We start from the raw sequence: 21,424 nt of genomic DNA on the forward strand, positions 1-21,424 counted from the left end.
TTTGCAACTATAAGCACAGCTGACAGTACTGCCTTGTAGCTATCAAGTGTTACTCTTTTTGGGGATAAATTTCAATACTGTATCAATCTATCTCTTGACATGTCATAGTCCTGTGACCTCTACCATGCAGTACGGACTGGGGCATCCATCTTGGAAACTAGTTTCAACAAACTGGTTTTTTGTTGTTCAAAAAAAAATCTCATAATGTGGCATCAGGCATAAAGCTGAGATTCTGATTGAAGAGTTGCAAACAAACGCAATGATGCAACAGAGAGTCACAGGAATATTCAGCACAGAAAACGCTGCACTATACAAGTAAAAAAGACTGAAAATGCCCAATAAAGCAAGTCACAGCAGAAACATGAGGTCAGACATAATGGCTGCAATGTTTCCTCTCCCAGTACTGGTTGAAAGGAAAGTGATATGAAGGAGAACTGTTTTCCACATGCGGTGGCAGATTTATGAAATTGTGAGAGATTTGCTCAATAAGGAGGAGCAGTTAAGAGTAATTACACTCTTATCACTGCTGGGAGAGGTTGTTTCAATGTGTATTCCACCCTAAATCTCTCTGAAGAACAGATGGCAAAATTTTTGAAAGCCTTGAAGGCATACACTGAAACTCAAGTGAACATAACTTGTGAACATTACGCAATCAATATTAGGGCCAAAGATGAAAAAGAGCCCATTTATCATTGTGTGATGATATCTTACAGAATCCTGTGAAGTTGTGCAATTAAAAGGCAATTTAATAAAAATATTGGGTGTAAGAGATCCTGCAGTGAGAGCATATTTACTGAGAAAGGAGAAACTCACTCTCAGGAAAGTAATTGATATGTGTAGAAGCACTGAGGTTATAAAGCAGCAACTATAGTATATTCATGGCAGAATAGATCAGGCCTTGCATTAAATTCAGGTTGAAAGGACAGACAATAATGAACAAAGAAGAGAATACTAAAATTTTGAAGAGCAGGAATAGTATTCCTGCTGAAGGGCTTTTGCCCAAAACATCAATTTTCCTGCTCCTCGGATGCTGTCTGAATTGCTGTGCTTTTCCAGCACCACTCTACTCCAGAATCTGGTTTCCAGCATCTGCAGTCATTGTTTTTACCTAAAAGTTTGAAGAACTTTATACCAAATTATCTTACACACAAACATAGAGTTAGTGGGAATCTCAACAAGCAGGTCCAGTGGAGAAATATCAACGGAGGATTCTGAAAAAAAATCACTCCTTCATTCAACAAGTTGGTTCAGTAAGGCCAATATTTGCTAAATGGTTTAGGACTATTGGCATAAGAAGGAGGACATCAAGTCAGCACAAAATGTCACATAAACAAGATCATGGCCTTCACTGAAATGCGCAAAATGTTTCAACATGGGAATCCAGAACTGAAGCCCTCTAAAGTAAAATTGAGGCTATATGATTACACCACATGTATGTTGAAAGGATGATTATTCTGTGAGCCCAATGCAATGGGAAGAACAAAGATTCAGATCATATACATCCAGCACATGTCACTCTCAGTAGCTGGAGCATGCCTAAAGCTTAGACTAGTGATGGTTAATGTTCCAAAACAGATTTGCAACTTGCCACAGCGTGTTAAACCATTGATCATAGGACAGATTCTAAAGGAGTACCACAGTGTGTTTACAGGGTGAGAATGTCTTTCTGGAGAATGTCATTGCGAAGTAGATTAGAATGGAATACCAATTGAGCACCTGTTGAGCAAAGTTCTGGCAGCCCTGAAGACCAGCTGAAAGACAATATAGAAGAACTAGTCGAGAAGGAAAGGAGTTAACAAGATAGTGACACCTATTGGAGGACAGCCTGGTAGCTGCAAAACAACCTAGAAACCCAAGAGTATGCATTAATCCAAAGGACCTAAACAAAACTCTGAAAAGATCTCACTATCCCACAACAACCATTGAAAGGCTAAATAGGGCTTAATAAAGTGGGCATACAGAGTTTAAACTATTTGGAGGGTTTGGGGGAGGGCTGTGGAGGTATGCTCAGCAGAGGTTACTAAAGTTTCTAGAGTTTCTTTTGCAAGTACTGAATATCTTGATAACAGATTATTATTGAGTACTGGAGGTGGACCTGTTGACAGCAACGAATAACAGTGAGATTGTAGAATGCCTGAAAGCACACTTTCTCCGATAACACATTCCAGCATTGTGCCACACCCACATAACACTTGTAATTGCAAATAAATTACTGAAGTTAGAGTAGTAACAGATATGAGTCTCAAAATCAGGGTGACAAAGTAGAAAGGCAAATTTCATTTTAACAAGACTGTCAAGCCATTGCTGGAGGGGAGCGTTGGAGAACCGGTTAATGTACAAAACGTCAATGCTGTTAACAACAGTTAGCCCAAGTAAAAAACTGAGACTATGCAGAGCAGTGTAACCTTGATCGTACATGATAGATGTGAAAAATCAGTAATATAATGGCAATCTCAAGGGCATGTACGCACAACTTGGGATGCTGTTCCTCAGCTGCAGGAGATTGATCAGGAAAAGACATCAAACATCTGTCCCAGAGGTCTACCCCACCACAACTACAACAGGTTCCACTGCAACAACAAGTGTCATGGGAACATACCTACAGAAGGAACATCACCCAGATGAACAGCCAATGATAACATGCCATTAAGATTTGCCATTAAGAAACTGGCATTATTTAAATACCACTACCCAATGCACAGGCAAAGCTTCATGATAATAACCACACCCACCCTCCTCCTCCCCAACTGCCTGTAGATGAGAACAATTGTATGTATAGTGAGTAAATTGGCTATTCACAATTTAAGTACCTGGCTTGTTGTGGTCATATGCTCTCTACTAATGGGCACTGACTGATCTTGTAGCTAGTTTCAATAAAATCACTGTATAAGCCAGACTGTTTTCTCAGGAGCTCATAACTTAGTTGGCAATGCAGCTAGATCAAACAAACTTATGATAAGTTAGGTACTTACAAATTGTTTTATTTAACATATCAGAATAGAGAATGCCTACAAGCATAAGACAACTACTTGCATTCAGAGTCCCAAGAGCCAGGAGATAGGTTCTAAGCAAGGATATGAAGCTGTAGGGATTTGAACTTAGACCAAGGCATGTCACAAACACAAGTGGTACAAAACACATTATGGATGCTTCTCTTGGATTGCTCGCAACACCATTCACAAGAGTAACTTTACATTCTAGGCAGTTCCTAGACAATCAACAGTGATTGACTAAATTAAACGAAACTGTCAGTTAAAGACACCTTAAACTCTTTTGCAATCAGACCACCATTCTTTCAGGAAATTAATACATTTAATCATTTTAGCTAAAGACTGTAGAAGTTGAAGGTGGTATGGGATTCTCTGTAGAAAATGGCATTTAACCTGAGCCCCTAATTTTCTTTCAGTGGTATATCACAGGTAAAGTAGAACCTAAAGGCTTGAGAAAAGTACTTGGCACACAACAGTATATGTGCATACATACACGCATAACATATAGAATATATGCATCTCATCCATTCAATTGTTGACAATTTCTATATTAGATACGCCTGTTTATGCATAATAAGGTTTCATTCGTGTATCACAGTTCTGAGTATAAATTACTTGAAAAGTAAGGAAACATTTCTAAAGGACACATAACTTTGCATTTAATAACCACTAAAATCCTAGGACTAATAAAAAGATTTTGTAGTTTAAGCGAAATATGTGAAGACTGATTATTTTAACTTCATCTGCATGTAGTTTATTGATAACATGCAGGACAATACTGGACAATAAAAGTGTAGTGATTGTAATGAGGGCAACCAGGTGGACTTCACAGAATATGAATTCCATGATTGGGCTGTTAATCTGGTCCAATTATGGAGCCCTGGCTGACAGATAAAAAGAGGTATGTCACACAGAAAAATTAAAAAGGGGTGTGTCAGAATGTCTGACACTTAGAGCTGGCTCTGAGGGAGCTGAACTGTTGTCAAGGACTGCCCAAGTGTAAATAAGAGGTAGTTTGGTGATAGGATACTGGCTTCTGTGGAGTTATTCCAATGGTGATGACAGTAAAACACATGTTCCTAAAGATCCTTGCTTGCAACAGGTGTCTTTAAGTTGGGATAAGTATTTCTAGCATCATGCTATTATTGTAGAATCATAGAATCCCTACAGTGTGAAAACAGGCCATTAAGCCCAACAAGTCCACACTGACCCTCTGAAGAATAACCCACCCAGACTCATTCCCCTATTAATTTACATTTACCCCTGACCAATGCATCTAACCCAAACAGCTCTGAATACTATGGGAAATTTAAAATGGCCAATTCATCAAACCTGCAAATCTTTGGACTGTGGAAGGAAACCAGAGCACCCGGAGGGAACCCACGCAGACACTGGGAGAACGTGCAAACTCCACATAGACAGTCGTTCGAGGCTGGAATCGAATCTAGGCGCTGTGAGGCAGCAGTGCTAACCACTGAGTCACCGTGTCGCCCCTATCCAGAACATTATCTGTGTCTCTTCATTCCTGATGAAGGGCTCCGGCCCGAAACATCGAATTTCCTGTTCCTTGGATGCTGCCTGACCTGCTGTGCTTTAACCAGCAACACATTTTCAGCTCTGATCTCCAGCATCTGCAGACCCCACTTTTTACTCTCTGAATGTTGGACCCAGTATGTGGAAATAATGTGTTATTTGGAGCAGGTGAGATTAATTCTCCTGACAGCTTGTGGACCTGCAGCACTTACGGTTATTAGAGGCTTAACTTTCTCTGAGGCACAAGATACTAAAACCTTTCAAGAGTTGCTAGATTTAGTTAAGGAACACTATGACCCTAAGCCTCCTCTAATTCTAAGATGCTATTGGTTTTACTCAGTAATTTGAGAAGCAGGGAAATCCATATTGGGATTTGGAATTTTTGACTGGGTTAAGATGACTACTAAAAGCATTTGACTTTGGTTTAACTCTTAATGAAATGCTGAGAGATCGGTCAGTATGTGGGATTAATGATGTAATCATGCAAAAGTGCCTACTAGCTGAAGCCCAACAGGAATTCAAATAAGCTCTACAACTGACTTTATCACTGGAAATGTGCAAGTGGTGCATATGGGTTTACTGTGTTTTGATGGAAGTGGACAACTTTGCCAGTCCAACTGTGCTTGGTGAACACTACTTGAGTGAAGGCAATCGTGTAGCCACACTCAGAACACATCCTGAACAGAGGGACTCTAAGTGTACTGCCATTGGAACAGTCTGTAACAGTTTTAAATTTTCTGGACACATTTCCTGTGACAGCTGTCAATATCAGACTTTGGACGCAGAATGATCTGGTCCTGGCAAAACTGAAACAGCTGGTGGTGATGGGAGAAACCAACAGGCTATCACAACCAGAACTGACATCTTCTTGGAGCCAGAAACACTAGGTCACAGTACAGGATGGCATTTTATGGGGAGCAAGAACGACTGTCCCAAGCAGAGGTTGCCCCACAAATAGACTGAATTCCACCGAGGTGTCCCGGGGTCTCCAAAATGAATATTTTGGTGAGAATTCATATCTGGTGGCCAGGCTTAGATACAGTCATAGCTTCATTGGTGGAGCAGTATCCAGAGATACTGCCAACAAGAACAAAAATAACTGTTCAGCAGCATCCCCATATCAGTGGTAAGTCCAGGCAAATCCTTACATATTGACCCCTTGAAAGAATCTACAGAATGCTGCTTTTCATCTTTTCCATCTCAATGAAAAGCAGCATAAGTTACTTAAAAGCCTGGAGGCTGCCAGGCCTGCTGAGTTTCTTCAGCATTTTCTGCTAAAATTTCATATTTCCAGCATCTGTAGTTTGATACTTTTATTGATAATATTTGTCCAAGTATATGTTCCCCACTTCTCTACCGTAAGATCGATCGTTTGATATCTTAACGTCAGCTAATAAATTTCAACTGGCAGTCAAAAGAACCTTCAATCTATTGCCTTCAATAGATTGCCTTGAATCTATTGGCTAAGTTTTTTACAAACAATTTTCCTGGGAGTTACCACCATCTGTTACAACTTCATCATGAATCACAGAAGACAATGGTAGAATTTAGTCATCCTGGCATGGGTCCTAGTGGTTCACCTTCAACTGTATATTGATAAAGGCAAGTAGGGGAAAGGTTTTGGGGGTTAGTTTTTTATTCAATCTATGAAAAAAAAGCCTATGCTACCAAAGAATTACAAACATAGACAGGAATGCCTGAAATTAGACTGGCAGAGGAAGAGGTTGTACATTTGGCTAAGGATTAGGGTGGCTGGAAGATCAGTGACAACAAAGCAGACATGCAGAGAGGAGACTGAGGAGACCTCAAACTTAGTGTCCACCACTGGGCAGAAAGGAGATGTGTTAGAGAGGGAGGGGAAGAGAGAATTTTAATAATGAGAATTTAATTTTTTGTGTCGTATGACCAGTATAAGCAAGGGGATTGTATGGGTGAAGGCAGAGTATTGAGTGGATTGATGTCAGTTGGAGATGTAGTGGTCTAGTGGTTATAAGATCTACAGTTGATTACTTCGCAAAAATGTAATATGCCGATTAAACTCTGTTGAGAATGAATGACTGTCGGGTTGGCATTTCTCCATAGCCCTTGCATTTGGTGCTGGAACCCTAACAGACAGCCTGCTTTGATCCATTCTCCTTTTCAAGTTCGGAGTGTGGTCCTTCTAGGCCTGTAGTTGGCAATGTCTCCTCCCTCTGCTGCACAAGAGTATATAGCATGCAATAGTTGTCATGATTTGAAGATGCCGGTGTTGGACTGGGGTGTACAAAATTAAAAATCACACAACACCAGGTTATAGTCCAACAGGTTTAATTGGAAGCACTAGCTTTCGGAGCGCCACTCCTTCATCAGGTGGTTGTGGAGGACACAATTGTAAGACACAGAATTTATAGCAAAAGTTTACAGTGTGATGTAACTGAAATTATACATTGAAAAATACCTTGACACAACTGTGTCCTCCACAACCACTTGATGAAGGAGCAGCACTCTGAAAGCTAGTGCTTCCAATTAAACCTGTTGGACTATAACCTGGTGTTGTGTGATTTTTAACCTAGCATGCAATAGATGACTATAATTATAGAGATCCATAATCATGGAGATCCTTTAAGGTGCATATTGGTGGGTGCTGCCAAAATGGTCCAAACAATTGACCCTATTTGTGACATGCATTGGACTGGACTCTGGCTGGTTCCCTCCTTACTGTCCTCAGCATCTGGGCCTACGCAAGGTATACCTTTTGTTGGTTTTCTGACCTCTTTAGGCTGGATAAAGTTCCATATTCAGCTGCACTCTTCCTCCTCTGCCAAAGGTTCAACAGAAGTCAATCTTGGCAATGGTATGCTTTTGAATGGTGCCTTGTCTTCACCAAAAACATTGTGTTACTTGAAGCATGGCCTCTTCCACAGTCACCAAGCTCCAGGATCCTGAGCTCATTTTTGCCTTAAGCTGTCACTGTTATTGAAACATATAAGATTCTGAGAGGAATTGATTGGGTGGGTACTAAGATAACATTTCATCTTGTTGGGGAGACTAAATATGGAGGATCCAGTTTAAGAGGTCGTCCTTTTAAGATGGAGATGTGAACTTCTTTCCCATAGACTGAAGAATATGTAAAATTCTCTCCTCTAGAAAGCAGGTCATTAAATTTGTCACAGGCTGAGTTAAACTTGACATAGAGAAGCAAGTCAAGGGTATGGTCTGGGGGCCAAACAGAGGAGGAGCCAAGAGACAACAAGATCAACTCATATCTTTTTAACTGCTGAAACAGGCACTAACGTCAAATGGGTTATTATTGTTCCTAAGTGTGGGCGGCACGGTGGCACAGTGGTTAGCACTGCTGCCTCACAGTGCCTGAGACCCGGGTTCAATTCCCGACTCAGGCGACTGACTGTGTGGAGTTTGCACGTTCTCCCCGTGTCTGCGTGGGTTTCGTCCGGGTGCTCCGGTTTCCTCCCACAGTCCAAAGATGTGCGGGTCAGGTGAATTGGCCATGCTAAATTGCCCGTAGTGTTAGGTAAGGGGCAAATGTAGGGGTATGGGTGGGTTGTGCTTCGGCGGGTCGGTGTGGATTTGTTGGGCCGAAGGGCCTGTTTCCACACTGTAAGTAATCTAATCAAATCTAAAGTCATGTGTTCCTATGATAATCCCTGAGCTCATTCTGATTCTCCCCTCAATAACTCCCATCCTCACTTGAGTGACTCTCAAACTCCACTCAGTAACTCTGGACCTCCCTCACAATGCTTCTCAGCTTCCTATTCTGTATTCCAACAAAATTTCTGTGTGATGGCAAGAATTCCAACTGACTCATCTTTCACTTCAATGGTTGCCTGACTCTCATGGTATATTTTAACCAGTCAAGAATGTGAGGATCTTGATTTGTCTGCAACTTAACTGCAAATGGTAGCACTGAATTGCTAAAAGTTGTTTGAATGCGTCTTCATTACACGGCAAGCTGTCCATATTGTGGTGTCAATGTTGCCTTTTTTAAAAATCCTCCTCCACAGAGATAATTTGGTTCTCTTCTCCAGACATCAGGGACCTTACACTGCATTCCCCATGTGTTCTCCCACAGCTTTGTTCCTTTGTTTGAGGAAGAATTCAGGCACAAATTATTAAGGTTTCAATGCATACTCCATCAAAGAATTAATCAGATATATCCCATTTCCCCTCAGTCCAGTCATGGAACTCCTGGGTTTTTTTGTATCAGGCTGACTGATCATTGGAGGAACTAAGTAAAATATCCTTAAATGCCTGTGACTCTTTACTCAATATAGTTAAGAACTGGAACATGCTACAATACTGAGTAGTTGAGGCAAACAGCATAGATAAACTTCAGAGGAAATTAGATGATCACTATTGTGAACAATCCCTGAGTGAGACTGTCTAATTTATCACTATTTTGGAAGGGATATCCCAAAATAAGTGCCCTGGTGAGGAGGAATGAAATGGCTCTCCATCTTTATTCACCTGCCTCCTCAGTTGTTTGCAAAAAGGTTAATTTACAAAAGATCTCTTCCTTCCTGGATGCCTTTCTCTCAAACTAGATATATTTAGTTTTAAAAGGAGACCGTTTAACCCGGCTTTTTTGAATTGACAAAAGAGAAATTGATTAGTTACTACACGTGAGAAGAAGCCCATAGATTGGAAGTAAGGAGGGAGTCCAAAAATATGATAAATATTAAAGATATATAGATCAGACTGAGTTCACTGAGTTCACAATGGGATGTAAAAGCTATTACACTGGATGATAGTGTACCATTGATGTTGACAGGTGAGTGACTCATTTTTGGGATGTGGGTTTTGCAAATCCCTGGAAGGATTCTGTCCTGTTTCCTTTCAACTGCAGTTTCACTTGCTTTCTGAGCCACTTCCAACCCCACCGATGTCACTCACCAGAACACTGCCGACAACATCACAAACATCACGTTACGTCACTTCTGTCCCCCCCCCCATGGATGCCACTGAAGCCACTGCTTCTGCCCCCGACCCCCATGGTGAGCATCACTTCCATTGGTGATATCACCCACGATCCCGTAACCACACCCACTGCAGAGACAGTCTCCGATCCACTTCCAACTCCAACCCCGCAACAGGTCCTAGCTCCCGGTCCAGCTGTGTTTTCACTATCTGCCCAGACCTCCCCCTCACGGAGGATAAACGTTCAGTCCTCAGTAAAGGCCTCACCTTCGTGCACTATGCTCCTGGATCAATGAATTCAACATGTGTTGTGACATTGAACTTTTCTTATGCAGCCTCTTTTTCCATTTGGAAGCCCATCCACCCTCCAAGGACACTTTCACCACCTCCAACACACACCAGCCACTTGTTCACCCTATGCTGGTCTGTTATCTGCCTTCGATCTCTTCATCTCCAACTGCCGCTGTGACATTGACCACCAGTCTACCCCTCACCCTTGCAATGCACAGCCCTCCAATCCCTCCGCTCTAAACCCAATCTCACCATCAAACCAGTAGACGGTGGGGAGGGGGCGTAATTGCAGTCGTGGTTTGGCGCACTGACCTCTACACTGCCGAATTAGGTGAAAGTGAGGATTGCAGATGCTGGAGATTAGACTGAGAATGTGGTGTTGGAAAAGCACAGCAGGTCAGGCAGCATCTGAGGAGCAGGAGAATCGATGTTTCGGGCAAAAGCCCTTCATTAGGAATGAGGCTGGGAGCCACCCCCAAGGCTACCAGCCTCATTCCTGAAGAAAGGCTTTTGTCTGAAACGGCGATTATCCTGCTCCTCAGATGCTGCCTGACCTGCTGTGCTTTTCAACTCTACACTGCTGAAGCCAGGCGCCAACTCATGGACATCTCTTTCTACTGCCGCCTCACCTCCAATCACCAAATCATCATCTCTCAGACCATTCACTACCTCATCATCTCAGGGGTGTCTCCCACCAACAACCTCCAACCTCACCGCACCGCCTCAGGTGACCCATCATCTCAGCCTGCTCCTGCCCCACCGAACTTTTCTCTGCATACCTTGACATTGTCCTGTCCCACTCAGTCCAGGATCTCCTCATTCAGGACAACACCCACATCGTCTAGCTCCTCCACAACTTCCGTTTCCCTGGCTCCCAACACCTCATCTTCACCCTGGACATCCAGCCCCTGTACACATCCATCCACCATGACGAAGGCCTCCAAGCCCTTCATTTCTTCCTCTCCCACCGACCCAACCAGTACCATTTTACCAGGACACTCATTCAATTAGCTGAACTGGTTCTCACCCTCAACAAATTTTCCTTCGAATCCTCCCACTTCCTCCAGACCAAAGGGGTAGCCATGGGCACCCACATGGGTTCAAGATATGTCTGCCTCTTCATCGGGTACATGGGACAGTCCACCTTCCACAGCTACACCAGCACCATTCCCCACCTTTTCCTTTGCTATATCAATGACTATATTGGAGCCACTTCGTGCACCCATAAGAAGATTGAAGAGTTCATCAACTTTACTAACAACTTCCACCCTGACCTCAAACTCACTTGGATCATCTCGGACCTACCTCCCCTTCCTGGACCTCTCCATCTCCATTTCCAGCGACCGACTTAACAAAACCATCTCCTTCAAATCCACCAACTCCCACAGCTATCTGGACGACACCTGCAACCACCCTACCTCCTGTAAAAATGCTATCCTTTACTCCCAATTCCTCCGCCTCTGCCGCATCTGCTTCCAGGAGGACCAATTCCACCATAGAACATCCCAGATGGCCTCCTTCTTCAAGGACTGCAATTTCCCCTCCCACATGGTCAACGATGCCCTCCTGTGCATCTCTTCCACCTCCCGCAATTCCACCCTCGAACCCCACCCCTCCAATCTCAACAAGGACAAAACCCGCTTGGTCATCACCTTCCACCCCACCAACCTCCAGATACAACACATCATTCTTCACCATTTCCGCCACCTATAAACAGACCCCACCACCAGGGATGTATTTCCCTCCCCACTCCTATAATTGTTCCGCAGAGACCATTCCTCTGCATCCCCCTTGTTAGGTCCACGCCCCTCACTAACCCACCCCCTATTCCCAGCACCTTCCCTTGCCACTGCAAAAAGTGCAAAACCTGCACCCACACCTCTCCCCTAACCTCCATCCAACACAGATTCACCTGTACTTCCACACATGTCCAACTGTGTCCGTTGCTCTCGATGTGGTCTGCTCTACATCAGGGAGACAGGATGCCAACTTGCAGAATGTGTTAGACAACATTTCAAGGTCACATGCATTAAACAACCTCACCACCCTATGGTTGAACACTTTAACATTCCCCCTCCCCCCAACTCCGCCAAGGATATGCAAGTCTTGGGCTTTTTCCAAAGCCAAACTCTAGCCACCTGAGAGCTGGAGGAAGAACGCCTCATCTTCCGCCTTGGGACCCTCCAACCACATGGGATCAATGTCGATTTCACCAGTTTCCTCATTTCCCCTCCCCCCACCTTATCACAGATCTAACCTTCCAACTTGGCACTGTTCTAGCTGTCCATCTTCCTTCCCACCTATCTGCACGACCTTCCCCTCCGACCTAACACCATCACCTCCCACCTTCATCTACCTATTTCATTCCCAGTTACCAGCAGCACCTTCCCCCCCCGCCCCCCATTTATCTCTGAGCTCCCTTGGGCCATCCCCATGTTCCTGATGAAGAGCTCATGCTCAAAACATTGATTGTCCTGCTTTTCAGATACTGCCTGACCATATTCTTCAGCACCACACTTTTCAACTTCAGCAAAGAAACATAAACTGCCTTTTATCTGCAGGGCAGGGCAGGGATAATTTGACTTTCTCAACTGTGATCTTCCCAGCACACATTCACCCACTATGCACTCCCAGATTAAGATTGAACCATCTGTTTAACACCTGTTTCTGTGTATTCTTGAAAGTGAAGACCACAAATATATCTGCGGCTTGGAACATAATCCACAGAACATTGCTTTCTGTTGGAGGGGGGGGGGTTAGTTATATTTAACCTTGCTATCTCTGGAGCCACAGAAGGTTGCTTGTTTTGACTTGTCTGTCTCCCCATGTAGAGTTACTGTTTGACGTTCCATTGGCATCTTTGGGTCATAGAATCATAGAGATCTACAGCACAGAAAAAGGCCTTCAGCTGATCGAGTCTTTGCCAGTTAAAATCAAACAACTAACTATTTTAACCCCATTTCCCGTACTTGGCCCGTAGACTTGTATGCTTGTATTGCAAGTCCTCATCCAAATACTACAACGTTATGAAGGTTTTCGCCTTTACCATCCTTAGAGACAATGTGTTTTCGATTCTTACTACCTGCTGAGTTGAAAAAGTCTTTCCTCTAAACATCTTGCCACTAACCTTAAATCTATGACCGCAGTCATTGATCTCTCAACAAAGGGGAAATGTTCCTTTCTGTCTTCCGTATCGATCCCCCTCATACTTTTACACGTCTCAGTCACGTCCCCATTCTGTTTCATCTGCTGCAAGGAAACCACCACCAGTCTATTCAATCTCTTCATAATAAAATCTCTCCAGCCAAGTGATGCTTAATCTCCTCTTCACCCTCTCCAGTGTATCACATCCCTCCTATATTCTAGATTCCAGAACCACGCACAATACTCTAGCTGTGACCTAACAAACATTTTATACAGTACCAGCATCACCTCCCTGCTCTTAAATTCTATGTCTTGTTGTGGTTCTGCTCGCCGAGCTGGAAGTTTTTGCTGCAAACGTTTCGTTCCCTGGCTAGGGAACATCATCAGTGCTGTTGGAGCCTCGTGTGAAGCGCTGCTTTGATGTTTCTTCCGGTATTTATATTGGTTTGTTCTTGCCGCTTCCGGGTGTCAGTTTCAGCTGCAGTGATTTGTATATGGTGTCCAGGTCAATGTGTCTGTTGATGGAGTTTGGGGATGAATGCCATGCTTCTAGGAATTCTCTGGCTGTTCTCTGTCTGGCTTGTCCTATGATAGTGGTGTTTTCCCAGTCAAATTCTGGGAATTCCCACTATCATAGGACAAGCCAGACAGAGAACAGCCAGAGAATTCCTAGAAGCATGGCATTCATCCCCAAACTCCATCAACAGACACATCGACCTGGACCCCACATACAAATCACTGCAGCTGAAACTGACACCCGGAAGCGGCAAGAACAAACCAATATAAATACCGGAAGAAACATCAAAGCAGCGCTTCACACGAGGCTCCAACAGCACTGATGATGTTCCCTAGCCAGGGAACGAAACGTTTGCAGCAAAAACTTCCAGCTCGGCGAGCAGAACCACAACAACGGATACCCGAGCTACAAATCTTCTATCAGATTTTATTCTATGTCTTGGTTTATCTAACTATCCTGCAACCTTAAAGGACTGGGAGATGCACACCAAGGTGCCCCGATTCTCTGTGCTTCTCAGTGTCCTACCGTTCATGATGTATCCTCTTGCCTTGTTTGTCATGCCCAAGTGAATCACCTCACATGTCTATCCAGATTGAATTCCATTTTCACATTTAGTCAATCTATATCCTTCTGTCATCTAAAGATTATTCTCTTCATGATTAACCATTCCATATTTTTATATCATTCATGAACCTACAGATCTATGCTCTATTTTTAAGTGTAAATCATTCATATATAACAAAATCAGCAAGTACCCCAACACTGGTCTCTGCAGAATCCAACTGGACACGGACTTTCAGTCACAAAAACACCTCTTGACATCACACTCTCATCACATCACTCGTCTAACTCTGGATCCAATTAGCTACAATTCCTTGAATCCTTTGAGTTCTTCCCGTTGCTATCAGTCTCCCTTCTGCAACTTTATCAAAAGCCCTGAAGTCTAAGAAGACTGCATCAAATACATTGCCCTCAACTACACACCTGGACACCTCTTTTAAAAATTCAAACAAGTTTCCCTCCCCTTAACAAAACTTTCTGACCATTCTTGGTTGATACCTGCTTCTTCAAGTGCAGATTGGAATTGCTTCTAATAGTTTCCCCACCATTGAGGTTAGACTGACTAGCCTGTTGTTTAAAGGTTTATCCTTTGCTGCCTTCTTGAATAATGGTACTAGATTGTAGTGTCCTCCAGTCCTCTGGCACCTTTCCTGTGGCTAGAGATGATTATTGCCTGCATCCCCAGTATTTCTCCCCTTGCCCCATTCAACAGCCTGGGATACAGTTCATTCAATCCCCCAATTTATCTATTTTTAAGCCTGTCAGAACATTCAGAACTCCCTCTCTGCCTATGCTAATTTCTTTAACTATGATTTGGAGATGCCGGTGTTGGACTTAGGTGTATAAGGCTGCTCTGAAATAGATACTCCACAACCACCTGATTAAGAAGCAATGCTCTGAAAGTTAGTTCTTCAACTATATCACAGTCCTTCTCCCTGATCTCTGTACTCACATCATCCCTCACCCTGGAGAAAACTGCATTTTAATTTAGAACCCTGTTTGCCTCGTCCAACTCCAAACACAAATTACCACTGTGGCCCTTAACAGGCCCCACTCTTTCCCTAATTATCTCTTTACCCTTAGCGTACTTGCACAGAAACTTAGGATTTTCCTTGATTTTTCCTGAAACCTTTTTGTTCTCCTAATTTACTTTTTTAAGTTTCCCTGAATATAATCTGTATTCCTCTGCTGTTTTGATCCGTTGGTATCTGCCATAAGCCTTCCTTTCTGTCTCTATCCAATTTTGTACATCTTCGATATCCAGAGTTTAGATTTCTTGGTCCCACCATTTACTTTTATTGGAACATGCTGATTTTGTAGTGTCCCTATCTCCTTCTTGAATGCATCCCACTACTCTGACACAGATTTAGTTAAAAGCATCTGCTCCCAGTCCACTATGGCTAAATCATATCTGAATCATATTAAAATCAGTTCCCCACACACCCCCAAGTTTAGAACGTTCACTTCAGGCCCATCTTTGTCTCTTTCCAGAACAATCATGAATCTAACACACTTACAATCGCTGTCTATAAAATGCTCTCCCACAGGCACTTCAACTGTTTGCCTGGTTTCATTACCTAAAATTAAGTCCAAGATCATCCTTTTTCTTGGAGCATATTCTATGTTCTGGCTTAAAACGTTATCCTGAATGCATTTTAAGAATTCTGCACTTCCTAAATCTTTCACACCGTACTTTCTAGGATTCCTCCCAAGACAGCGACTAAACTTAAATCCAGAATCACCTTTGGCTGTAAGTCATTTGTAAGCAAAATGTACTGAAATTAAATTCTCGCACTTCTGTGTTCCCATGACAGTACAAGAGGGAAAATAAGAATAGAAGCATATGCTTAAAGGTTTAAATGAGTAGGCTCAAGTGAAACAGACTGCTACTTCGACCCTTATTTTTTATGAAAGAAGGACTGCTTACGCTCCCTCAGAAATGCAGAGCCAGATTTCTAAACTGACAATTTTTCTGTATTGCAGAACCGTCAAAGGAGGTGAACCACATCCCTTTTTCACAACTGTCAGCTGCTGCAACCTGAGATGTGAGGGATCAGCTCCAACTACACCAAGCAGGAGGGGTGAGTGGTGCTGGCGCAGGGAAGGCCTGTCAAGTATTGGCTTCTCAAAGCGGTAGGTGGGGCCAGTCCCTGGAGAGACGGTGTCAGTTCAGAGTTTGGGGACATAAGGAATCTATGAGAGGTTTAGTTGTGAGTGTGTGAGGGAAGTGCAAGGTCTGTTAAATAGCTATTGAGGAGTTTGACTATGTATTTTGCTTGAGTAACTAATTTATTTAATTTTGTCATAACTCTCCAAAGTCTTTGCTTTCAATTGAGACTTTCCAGCCATAGAGGAATGGTCCAGTACATTTTCCTGCACAATTCCTTTGCAGTATGCCACAATAGGAATTCTGCAGGGTCCCCATGTGCACATCCAATCAATTCTGGAATAACGACTGTCTGGCCAGAAGAAAATCTAGTCAATAAACACCACAATGTCCCAGTCAGGCCAAATGGGATTTTTCTATCATGTCTGTTCTATGATGCACAACAACAGAAAACAATCCAAAACACTTCACTGCCTCATGCACTTACCACCTCCCCCCAATCCAGGATCTATTAAATTGTCAGAAAATTTGGGCAATAATCAGACATTATACTCCATTACCATTTCTACTGCCTTAAGGAGATGGAATAATTGCCAAGTTGTTCCTGACCAGTGTGAAGACATAAAGGCCAACATGCTATCTAGCTTTTCTAACCAGTATGAAATCATACCTGAAGTTGTGGTTGCTAAGAGAAGTGGGATTGGGGTTAAGTGGCGCAGCACATTAGCAAGACTGAAACTGCTATTTAAAACTACAAGAACAAAAACCACAACATCCAATCATAGATAATTCTATTGCTTTAGTACAATTCCTCCATAAATTATTACCCCAGATTATCCCAGCATTGACACCAGTGTTTGGAGTTCCTGGAAGTAAAATACATTTTTAAAAACTTAGAACATTTCCTCCTTATTAAGCACTCTAAACGCAGGCATTAAATCCTAAAATGCTGACATTACTGATGCACTTTTGAATTGGTACAATACTATGTAGTTTCCATTAATGGTGCTAAATGAGAAATTGTTTTCTCTCTCTCTCTCATGTAATGACTCTCTCTGCCTCTCAAAGCAATCAAGATTTCTCCATATGTTAACCTGGTTTAGTCATAACACTTTTGCTTCAGAGTTAAAAGCTTGAATTTGAGTCCCATGTCAGGACACTGGCCACATTAAAAAACATATTTAACATAGAGGCAGTGAATGTTGGAAAACATGCATTAAAAAATACCATAGGAACGCATTCATAAACCGAACAACAAAGCACAGCTAGCCAGGCAGCAATATTCTAATGTTTTCAGGCTGTGCCCAAGGCCCCAGCAATGGTGCAAGGCCTTGAAAAAGTTACCTTAAAATCAGTGAAACACTACAGCAGTGCTACATTACTGGGAATTCCAATAGTCCGTTTTCACAATTTATGACTTTTGCTGTAGTCACTGATCATGCTTCTAAAATTCTACAATGCATCAATATGATCTTCAAGATTGGTTGCCTGAAATTCCACAAGGTACTGCAAATGTGGACTTTCAAGTTATACAGGATTAAATCAACAAGTTTCAACTTATAATTGCCCTCCCTCTATTTCAGTGCTAACACTTTAATATTAGAATTTAAATGTTACACAGTACAATTGTGTAGTATTTAAATGCCTGACAGGCAGGGCCTGTGAGAAAGTTATGCTACATTGAAATGATTGACATGCAGGCTCTGCGTTTTGCTGCTTTCTGTACAGTGTATGCCCAAAATAAAAGAACTTGCAGCCTGCTAAGTAACCAGGAAGTACTTTGATAAAGGTGCAAATTAACATTCTCTGATAATAAAGGTGGAGAATATTTACTATATTTCCAAGCACCGTGTAATTTATCCTTATTCTCAAGACTACTCATAGAATATTCCAGTACTCACTCAGCCCCTCGATACTGAAAGTCTTGAGCCATGATAGCTACGGTTTTCAATCCACACCCTGAATTCCTTGATTTTAATTTTTGCAATACAATTGGTTGCTGCAAAATCAATCACTCCACCTACAGGCAGACTCAATCCAATCTTACAGCACAGTCATTAAAATAACAAATACACTGGTCCAGAAAGGTAGATATACTCCGCACAACACAGAGGGCTAAGAGAGAGATCAGAATAGAGAAATTTACTAGCAGAGATACAGATGTCGATTTTAGCTGCCTCCAGTAGATGTGTAAATGGAGGCTGTAGACCTCAGGAAGTATGTTAAACATTTCAACAATGATTAAAAATAAATGCGGGGATTCTGATGTGTAAAAATGTAAACTTTGTATTGCCTGCTCATTTATATGAGTATAGGGAGCAGCTGATTAAGAACAATGTTGAGAGCACACATGCCTAAGAAGGAACAGAAACTATGAAAGGCTAGCATGAACTGATCTGCACTATAAGCCTTCATGTCATGGACAGGACATTGATTGACTGAAGCAGGTGCTGAAAATCATTTTAAAAGTGTATTTGGCTTGGAAAAGATAGGAGCATGGCACAGTACAGCAGAGAGCAAGCTTCAAGATTCTCTGAAGCACTGAAAGCTTTTGTCAAAGACGTATGAGGAAGGAGAAAAGGCCTTCATACACAAGGTACCAGAACAGAGATAGATGCTGGGAACTGATATTCATTGTGGCCATTGTTGCAGTGATCCACATGCCTGGATGCAGTGCTATAAGAAATACAATGACAACATGACTGGCCAAAATCAGTAAATGCATCTTAAAAACCCATATTTCACTGATGGCAACACTAGCCTCACACACTGCTCAATTTGCCACTAACTCTTCACACATCTACCAACTCTTTTAAATCAACAATGACTAATATTCTGCATTCATAAGTTCACCTCACCCTTCTATACTTGGCATCACTACAAATCACACACCCTAATCTCACAGCATTTACACATTGCCAACTATTCAATCATGACAGGCATATCATCCAAGCACATTGTGACACACTCAGTGACATCTTTCCCTATTTCTAAAGCAGGCAAGGTGTTACACATTCACTGGTAACAGGGCTAACTGGTGAGGTACAAACATGATGCAAATTTTCACTCTGATGGAAGAAAAAGTGTTCAACACTGTGGTGACTAAGCCTAAGACCATGCTCTGCAGCACAGCAGAAATCATTGGAGCTGACATTATGCTCATTCAGCCATTTCCCCTTTATCCTACAATCTATCAAAATAAAAGTTTTGATCTGTCTGCATAGATTTTTTTTATTACTCAACCCCACCTTTCGTTACTTGGCTTCAGGTCCATAGCCTTGGTTACTGGCCTCCAGTGCTCCAGCTCACTGGCCTCAGTTACTCGTTGTAGCATGGGTGGGAAGACATGGGAGGAAAAGTAGTGAGCAGAGTATGGGGAATAGGGAATTGCAGGGACGAAGGGAGGGAAGACTGGACTACATGAGAGGGAAGGGGATAGAAAGGAATAGGATATTTAAAAAAGCATGGGCTGGATTTCATGGAGGAATTTTGGAGAAAGAATCAACAGTGTAGGAACGGGAAGGGGTGGGGAGCTGCAAGCGAAATGTGAAATAGAGGTTGTTGATGGCCTAGGAAGAAGGAATAGGATGAAAGGTAAGAGGGAAAATGTAAGAGGAATGAGTACTTCGGCATGACATGATGGGTTTGATATAGGAAGGATGGAATGGCATATGATGTGGATTTAAAGAAGAACTGTTACAAATAACATACTAATTTCACCATAGGTTTTGCAAATCTCTGACAGTCTCTTTGATTTACAAGCTGCATGTGGTCTAAGCTTTATCTCTGTCAACTCCTAGCAACTGTACCCTTGTGCGTTTGTCCTTTCTGATACGCAAGACCTTGTTAGGCAGTGGTGTTCGAGCAAAAAACAGAAGGGAAAAAACACTGTCATTTGCTTTCACACTCTCAGACTTAGGGTTAGAGTTATAACAGCTCTGTGTACTTTAGTATGGCTTTATAAATACAATCTGCACATGATGAAACACTAGGCAAAAGTGCCCTGAAGCCAGGCCAGAGGAACAGTGCAGCATAGATTCCAATTTGGCAGAGAGTGAGATCATATGGATTTTGCTGCAGATGACTCAAATGATGAAATTAATGAAGCAGCTGACCGTAAAAGACGAAATGTACTCACAATTAAATACTCAGTGTATTGTCATGGTCACTGTGAAGGAGCATGGAGGACTATCTCTGTCCATTGAGTTGGCTCTGCCATTCAATGAGATTATGGCTAATCTGATAATCATCAACTCCATTTACCTGCCTTTTCCCCAACGCTCTTGATTCCCTTACTGATAAAAAAACGTCTGTCTTAGTGATGAATATACTTAACAACACAACCTCTACAGTCCTCTAAGGTAAAGAATCCCACAGATTCATTATCCTCTGTGAGAAATAAATTCTTCTAATTTCTGTCCTAACTGGGTGATCCATTAGTCTGAAATTATGTTCTCTAGTCTCGGACTTTTCCACAAGGGTAAACAACCACTCCAGATATATCCTGCCATCTCAAGAGTCTTGTATGTTTCAATAAGCTCACCTCTCATTCTTACAAATACCAATGAGTACAGACCGAACCGACACAACCTCTCCTCTTAAGAAAATCTCTCCATTCTTGGTATCAGTTCAGAGATCTTTCTCTGCACTGTTTCCAATTCTAGTTTGCCCTTCATTAGATAAGGGAACCAAAATAGTTCACAGTATTCTAGGTATTGCTTAACTCATGCCTTGAATAGTTTTAGCAAGACCTTTCTAGTTTTATACTTCATTTCTTTGAAATAAAGGTGAGTAGTCCACTTCCAATCCCTGTTACCTGCTGAACCTGTATGCTATTTTTCTGTGATTTATGCATGAGGATGTACAAACGGCTATGTGCTACAGCCCTCTGCAGTCTTTCTCTGTTTAAATAATATTCAGCTCTTCTATTCTTCCCACCAAAGTGCATAACTTCACATTTTCTTATATTATAGTCCATTTGCCCATTCATTTATACTGTCTCTATCCCTATGCAGGCACTTTGTGCCATCCTCACCACTTGCCTTTCTACCTATTTTTGTGTCATCAACAAATGTGGCTATAATGCATTAACTTCATTATTCAAGTCCAACATTAACTTTGCACATGATTTTGTGCAGAACTTGAAGGCCACTCCTTCTAAGGTAAATATGCTGGCCAACTCCCATCAGCATAATTGTGAAGCCAACCATGATGCAGCATCTGATGACTAATGTTGCAGCTTCCATTACAGCTCAAATAGAAGACACTCATTGTTTGAGTGCAACAGTGGAAGGTCAGAGCCAAATCATCTCTGCAACAATTTGAGCTTGTATAATTTAAAGGTACATTGCAGGATCCTGTAGGAGT

At 42.2% G+C, this 21,424-nt stretch overlaps 1 protein-coding gene across 2 annotated transcripts in view; it reads right to left on the minus strand.

The window, feature by feature from the left end:
• dlg3 (discs, large homolog 3 (Drosophila)) overlaps positions 1-18,006 on the minus strand; it is a 187,947-nt gene extending 169,941 nt beyond the window's left edge. Inside the window, exon 1 of one of the 2 annotated variants that reach the window (XM_060832753.1) lies at positions 17,959-18,006. In XM_060832753.1, coding sequence (XP_060688736.1) covers positions 17,959-17,990 — 32 coding nt within the window. In that variant the 5' untranslated portion in view covers positions 17,991-18,006. Of the gene's footprint in view, positions 1-12,855; positions 12,894-17,958 lie in introns of those variants that run through there. The other variant, XM_060832754.1, reaches the window with a different exon arrangement.
• Between the last annotated feature and the right edge of the window lie 3,418 nt (positions 18,007-21,424).

Source organism: Hemiscyllium ocellatum, chromosome 11, assembly GCF_020745735.1.
Source record: "Hemiscyllium ocellatum isolate sHemOce1 chromosome 11, sHemOce1.pat.X.cur, whole genome shotgun sequence".
NCBI lineage: Eukaryota > Metazoa > Chordata > Chondrichthyes > Orectolobiformes > Hemiscylliidae > Hemiscyllium > Hemiscyllium ocellatum.